Source organism: Bombus affinis, chromosome 13, assembly GCF_024516045.1.
Source record: "Bombus affinis isolate iyBomAffi1 chromosome 13, iyBomAffi1.2, whole genome shotgun sequence".
Lineage (NCBI taxonomy): Eukaryota > Metazoa > Arthropoda > Insecta > Hymenoptera > Apidae > Bombus > Bombus affinis.
In genome coordinates this window covers 11644152-11651774 of record NC_066356.1, presented here as the reverse complement: position 1 = coordinate 11651774, position 7623 = coordinate 11644152, and the positions used below count along the sequence as shown (strand labels likewise).

Below are 7623 nucleotides of genomic sequence, written 5' to 3'. Positions count from 1 at the left end.
GTCACTAGAACTCAGACTTTCTGAAAACGTTCAAGATCTGTATTACAAACCTGTGCAGGTTGCCGACATTTGTACAGCTTTTACAGCTGGATGGTTAATCGTATGTTCGGACGAGTATAGTATCGTACACTGTACCAGTCCGGTTAAAAGTATGTCTTAACAATTAAATGTATCTACATTATACATATGTATGGTTCTCGTATCTATGCAAAAATAGGCGAGCGATTGATTATTCAAGTAGAAACGAAATATAAAACGAATAAAATGACAAAAAAGAAATTAGCAAAGATATAATGGTTTGTGTGTCGTCTAATACTGGGAGTGTGTACAATGTACAAACGAAAGCTCGAATGAGAAAGAAAAAAAATATGTCAAGCGATGAAAGAAAAAGATCAGCGTATAGGTTAGAAAAAAAAAAAGAAAAAAAAAGAAAAAGAAAAAATAAAAGTAAAACAAAAAATAACGAAGAAGCCGCAATCAGGCAACACCTTGATTATGGAAAAAATGGCACATTTATTATATTATTAGTGATAATAATAATTACTAGTGATAATTATACATTTTTTTTTTCTTTCTCAAACGAAATATTCTCGATACACACTCTTTCTTTTTCGAACTCACACTCACGCATACTCTCTTTTTCGCTCTCTTTCTTTCTTTTCTTTCTTCCACATTCTCCCTCTCTCCCTCTCTCTCTCTTTCTTTCAATATATGCATAATATTCAACTCGTGCTTCATCGATGTTAATAGAGACGCGCTTGATTTTTGTTAACAATCGCATGCATGTCGAAAAGGTAGTTTATCCTCCTAAGGCCCGGTGGTGTGTCACGCGAACTAGCCACGCCAGACCTGTGTACGTTTCTCCTTTAATTACATATTATACAATAATGTCTGTAATATCTAATATACACGTGTGATTTCACTTGTCGACAATCGTGTCTGTGGCAAATAAGGGGAGTCATCGCCGTTTGATCGCGCAATTATTACTAATTAATAACCCTACCAGCTCTTCGTACGTCGTACTCCAAGAAAGAAACGCTTTCTTCTTTTCTACTCTTTTCTCCTTCCTTTTCTTTTCCCTGGTTTGCTTAATACAACGATCGATACACGATCGATGGAGAACGATTGCATTGATCCAAGTCGTTTCACCAATTTCAAAGTTCGTACACGAGGAACTTTTAAAGTCGTGATTACACGACTAAACTCTAAACGATCGATGCAATTGTCTCGATCGATCATTCGATCGTAACAAAACGAGCTTGTAGATTTCGCTTGATCGAAGAAGGGAAAGAAAGGCTAGAGAAATAGAAACAAATGTACACGAAGAAGTGAACTAAAGAGCAATTTCGGGCAGAGTGTGAAACGCAATCGATACCACGACGATCGAAAACCAGACGAATTACGTTTGGCGCAGTTTTCTGCGCGATGAGAGACCTTTCGACGATCCTCGATTTCTATTGGAACCGTATTGCGCACTCTCTTCGCCTTTTACCTTTTCATTTCGGCTATCTAAGACTATCATCGACAGGTGTGCCTAGCTTAGACGGGCTTACGAGCTATTTATTGTCGTTATTATTTTACATGATTACCATCGCGAATATAAGTGCGTGACCGCATCTGTTTATGCGTGTTCTCGTGCCTAGTTTATCTCCCATGAATCGCCGTTGATCTCCTATCGTAGTATAATGTACATTTTGATTCTCCTACGCATCTCTGATTTTAACTTTCTCACATTTCCTTTTTGACTCCTGTTTGCTTCCCCTTTCTTTCTTCTGGAGATAATATTCGCGTGTGGCGCGATTTGAAATTTCAATTAGAAGTTAAAGCGAGGTTGTGCGAGTTATCTCGATCTGGCTGGGCACGATTCTCTGATCAAGAACTTGCGTATCTCTGCGACGTTACGAATCGACATTCATCGCGGTTTGTTTCGACGGTCCTGATCCTACTTTAGTTTTATTTAATCACGGCAGCAGCTCCTCCTTTGTCGCTTTCATTCGCGTGATGGTACTTCGTTAAAAGAAGAACGAAGAAAATAACAAGAGAGGCGAGAAAGTACTATCGTCTGCCAGATTCAAGAGAACAGATACGAGAGATGAATACTAAAGCAAAGAGAACGAGACGCGCGTAACAAATTTTGCTGTAGGACCGTGCGAAACATTAGATATGCCTTTGAAGAAAAATATAGCTGTGTGATACGGGTGATATGTTCTAGGAGAGGTCGATTGATCGTGTACGGCAAGACATGGTAGCCAGAGAGACGGCGGAGACAACTTTTGTTTTTAAGAGAAGTGAAAAAGAAAGAAAGAAAAAGAAAAAAGAGCGAAGAACAAAAAGAGACGGAGCAATGCACAGGCATTCACGACAATAAGTGTCATTGTTGGTTGCTTTATTTCTTGCTATTGTTCTTTTCTTCATATTCGTTTCTTTTTTTATTCAATAAAATTTATTTAAGAGTCTAAATAAATTAAAATACATGGCAACTGGGTACACATTGTGAGTTGAGCTATATTTTTGTTCAAAAACAAAAAAGTCCCCTTTAACTCTCACGAAGGATTTCCTCGGCGATTATCAATCGATAATTATTATAATAATTAATAATAATAATAATAATAATAATAATAATAAAATCATTATCGTGTCAATAATAATAATAATAATAATAATAATAATAATATTATTATTATTAATAATAATAACTATCGCCATATTGATGGCGATAATAATAATAAAAATAATAATAGTAATAATAATAAAAATAATAATAATAATCATAATAAAGTAATTGATTAGGCGCACGTTACTGCTGTATATATACAATTATGCGAGAGATATGTTTGAACTTTTTTCCACATTCGATAGGTAGATGATCCGTGCATTTCTTTCTTTCTTTCGCTCCTTTCCTTATTTTCCCTATCGTTTACCTATACATACTGCATTTTTAGTGAAACCTTGCACTTGTGCTTTATACGATAGTTTACAATACACAAAAAAGTGGGCAACTTCAACAAGAGCCGGGGTATACCAGTAGCGGGGATCGATCGTTTCAATAAAATCTCGACCACGCTACAAGTTTTTTTTCTTACATCTCGAAAGAGAGGAACCATATTCCTTTGTTTTCTCGCTATTTATAAAAATAATTTGAAGCCGCCTTCGGGGAGTGGGAGGGGGTATAGAGAGGTGAAACCGCACACAAGCTCACGAAAGTATTCCAACATTCGTACATATCTTTTATGAATGTACTATGTGTATTATACGAAACATTTTGAGATTTTATTAGCACTGTAACAAGATCCGACTATCATGGTTACATCGGTAAAGTTTGAAACGAATCTGAATATATAGATAGATACAAATAAAGATAGATAGATAGATAAATAGATAGATAGATAGATAGATAGAGATAGAGATAGAGAGAGAGAGAGAGAGAGAGAGAAATTACAAGATATTTAGTACAAGTATATATTTCGCAAAGATCAGAAAAGTAAGTAAACAATGAATTATTCATTATTTTACTAAACTCCAATATCTTCGGTGGGACCATACATAGTCCTTCTCATATACTATCCAAGCAGTATGATAATTTTTTATTAAATACATATTTGCAACGAATATCTTGTAGCTTGTATACACATTTTCAAATTGACCTCGGATTTGATCGACGTGATCGTGACAGTCGGGCCTCGTTACAATGCTAGTGAAATTTCGAAATATTCTATATATCACACACAATATAAACATAAATATTTTCTATGTCAAGTGTTCAAATTCCGTGAGCCAGTGTATCTACCCCTTAACACAGGATGTGCTACTGTGGCTGCGTCGTATGGTTTTGAAGTGGCGGTGGTGGGCCCTGAAACAGAATACATCTTGGAATTAGTATATGTTATTTCTTCGTCTATTATTCTAATCGTATAAGAGGGTACATACTCCGAAGTATTTAAAAATGGGCGAAATTTAGAAATCTTTATTCTAAATAGTGACAAGATGGAAAAATCATTCTATGTATATATATAGTTTAAGAAAATTTGTAAAATTCGACATCGTGAACCTGTCGGAGTAGTGTACCACATTAGTGCTTAATAAAAAAAATATTTACAGGCATCGCGGAGAACAGTCGCTGAGAATGCGCGTGGGGAAGAGGATGAGGGTGAGGCCCATCTTCTGCCTTCTCTTCTTCCCTCCTCTTCAAGCACGCTGCCTTTGGATTCAGGTTTCGTTCTGCAACATCGAAAGAAATTCGCTTAAATCTTGCTTTCTCTCTTTTCTTCTAGTAATCTCGAACTCCCTGAACCTACCTCTAACTTGCTGTTCCAGTGTCATGATCACTTCGACAGCCATGTTGAGAATACCGAGTTTCGTCTGAGGTTTGTCCGTCTTTAAATGTGTCATACACATTCTACCAAGTTCCTTCAGAGCCTCGTTTATATCTCTGATACGTATCCTAAAGGAAGAAATCTCGATTATAACACTAAACTTTGACATTAGTACTTTTTCTTTTGAGAATGATTTCTGTCGTGTCTGTCTAGTAACATTGGATAAACTACAATTCGTCAACCCTTGGCAAACGCGCTGAAGTGTTTTTATTCTTTATGTATTTCCGCTTTATGTTCGACATTGAAATTGATATCATTAATAAATAGCTTGTTCTCAAAAGCTATCGTTACAGGGAATGTAATTGTCGTGTCATGTCAGAACATGTTTTGTACTTTTTGAGAAAACCAATAAACTCAATCGTATTATTATTATTGTCGTTATTATTACACCCAATATTCGATGAAAAGTTAAAACGTTACCATTCACAGCGATTATGCGATACATCGCGATAGTATTTTATCGCGAAATAATTAAAAGAAAATACGCATGGAACGAAATTTCACTCGCGATTGCCTTTGAGGGTTAATCATTCGGTTAAAGTTTCTCTCTCTCTCTCTACAATAAAATTTATCGTTGTTGTAGCCGAATCTTTAAACTACCGGGAAAAGAAGACGCGAGAGAGTCATTTTTAAAGGGATACAGATTTTTCTACATAATAGCACGAGAGAGCCTGACCATTCGGAAGATCCATACGGAACTTTGGTTTACGAACCGAACACGGTATTACGACCGCTTTTTTGTTTCACATATACATAGAATACGGGCCAAACTGTCCTCGGATCGCTTGACGCGATATTTCACGAGGAATTCACTGCACAATTTCGTCGATTCTCTTACCTTTCCCTAGCATTATTAGCCTGCCGCCTCTCTTTCTCCCTTTGCGCCTTTACGTCGGGATCATCATCCTCGTCTTCGGCGCTCGAACAACAGTTGCGCAATAACAATACTCAATTAATCACCTGACGTGGGCGAGACATTGTGTCCTAGATCGAGCGCATGATTTCGACAGCAGTGAAATCGACGATTTTCAATTAGCCAGGAAAAACTGATACTGACAGAGCGATCGAAAAGAAAGAGAAATAATTTCTACGAAGAAATCTCAATTCTTGATTTCTCCGACGAATCTGTACGACTGCGATACGAAACGATTTTGTTGGCTGAACACGCGCAGAGCTATCTGATCGACTTGTGGTTATGGACAGAAATCAGGTTTCCATTCTCGAAGGCCCGTATTCTTTGCACAGAGAACAAACCATTGGTAAAGAATCGCGCGGAGAGAAAGATGCGGATTTAACGCGCAGACCTGAGTTCGTGCTGTTACCTAGAACATTTAGAATCAGATGATTTCTAAGGAAAGGGTGGTACAGTGTGTGATCATCGGGGTAGAGATTGAAAGGAAAAAGGATGATCTTCGAACGACGTCGATTCTGAAAGAAACGAATCTGCATTATACACAAGAGGATCTTTGTCCGTTACTTTTGTCCAACTCGTACGAGAAATCATTTATAACAATGCAACAGAAGGATTCCCGATAGATGATACGGTATAAAGAGCGTAGAACTCGATGCAATAACGTTCAAGTAATAATGCAGAGCGTAGAAATGGGCTTTGATCTAAAAAAAAGAGGGGGGGGGGGGGGTGATAGATAGATAGCATGCCTGGGGGGACCGAATCGCAGCTGAATTAAAATGAAACTGATTGAGAGGCGAGCACGAGAACTGTGGATCTCTCGCCTGATCTCGTATCATTTCTGTCCTTAACCAGAAACATTTTAATTGTCACGCTAGAATACGGGCCTTGTGTTGGAAGGAGCGTAAGCATGCCATCGAGATCTTGATAATTACAACTGCGCGTTCTTTTACTTCTTTTTTCTTTTATTTGATTTGGGGCATGCATACGAGAGGAGGGTACAGGATGCAAAAAGAGGATTCTGGATGAATGGAAGAACTCGGAGGAAATAACAACGGGAGAGCTTACTGCGCGTGTTCACTAACCTTTCACGCACGTTGTTGGCCTGGCGACGTTCCTTTTCGCGCACCGCTTTGGTGCTGGGATCGTCGCAGTCTTCGTCAGCACTCGAACAACGGTTGTTTGAATATAATCGATTAGTTACAAGTCTACATTGCACGAGAATAACGAGAGATCGGCCTCTCGTAATTGGCGTATCGTCGATTGATATATAATTAGTCCATCACAGCGTTACCATCTCGAACTTGCAGCCTATTACGCTTCTATACTTTGTTATAAGATGCGCAATTTCTCCTCGTAGAATGCACAGGTCTTTTTCTATTAAAATATATTCGGCATGGTAAAGCTGCGTTTGGATCAAGATCTGATTCACGACTGATTGCCTCTACTCGGCTCGATATTTCACTACTGTCGTTCTATGATCGATATCGTTGCGCCTCAATCTCAGACAAGTGTACACATCCAAGATATACTTACTATCTACGCGATCTTTTCGTCCCTTTTCCTTGAGACGTAGAGATCACTCCGGCTGCTGCAAGCTCGCTGCTCGAAGGTTTTGTCTCGCCGCCGCTACTATCCGGCGGGTCCTTTCTCTTTTCTAAAGAGACGTATTCTGCTCATTATTAATACCGTCAATTTACATTTCCAAAAACACAGTCATAGTATTATAATAGAGGAGAGGGCTGGTATATGAGATTACTAAGGTTTTCATCTATTTCACGCTAAGACGCTAATTCGAAGACATTTTGATCGCTGCATAATTTCGATATCTTTAAAGATGTTTAGAAATCAATTATTAGAGATTATAGCCGAAGAACACAGGCACGGAACACGATAAGAAAATAAACGATACCGCGTTAGCAAGTAGCAGCAAAAGTAGATAGAATTTTATTTCGTTGCAGGGTTAAATATGAAGACCATGGGAAAAAGAAGTACGGCAAATTACGTGACGATAATTTTAAAATTCCACATGCTGTTAACCAATCTCATAATTCTAAATCTCTCTCTTTATTTGCTTTCGAGACTAAATATACGTTTTCGCAGATATATCACATATTTTTTAAATGTTTATGCCTTTGGATCTAACTGGTTGTTTCCTCCTTTTCATCGGAAGTAGGATTTATCGTGTTTACCCCTATGGTCTCCGCGTGTATTTTTATACCCTACTAAACATTTCACAATGATTGTTCGCTTGATTGTTTACGAAATTGCATGGTATTATTAGGAAGCTTATAAAATTTCTGAATCTGAGAAGTTATTCCTTTTTCAACAATCTTATCG

The 7623-nt window shown here is 37.9% G+C and overlaps 1 protein-coding gene across 14 annotated transcripts in view; it reads right to left on the bottom strand.

Annotated features, from left to right (window-relative positions):
* Nucleotides 1-17: 17 nt before the first annotated feature.
* LOC126923180 (transcription factor 12) overlaps nucleotides 18-7623 on the bottom strand; it is a 110744-nt gene continuing 103138 nt past the window's right edge. For 8 of the 14 annotated variants that reach the window (XM_050736389.1, XM_050736384.1, XM_050736396.1 and 5 more), the window contains 5 exons: nucleotides 6820-6955; nucleotides 6369-6458; nucleotides 4296-4441; nucleotides 4097-4218; nucleotides 18-3850 (listed from right to left, as the gene is read on the bottom strand). In XM_050736389.1, the coding sequence (XP_050592346.1) occupies nucleotides 3806-3850; nucleotides 4097-4218; nucleotides 4296-4441; nucleotides 6369-6458; nucleotides 6820-6955 (539 nt within the window). In that variant the 3' untranslated portion in view covers nucleotides 18-3805. Of the gene's footprint in view, nucleotides 3851-4096; nucleotides 4219-4295; nucleotides 4442-5211; nucleotides 5302-6368; nucleotides 6459-6819; nucleotides 6956-7623 lie in introns of all 14 variants that reach the window. The other 6 variants (XM_050736388.1, XM_050736385.1, XM_050736387.1 and 3 more) reach the window with 6 other exon arrangements.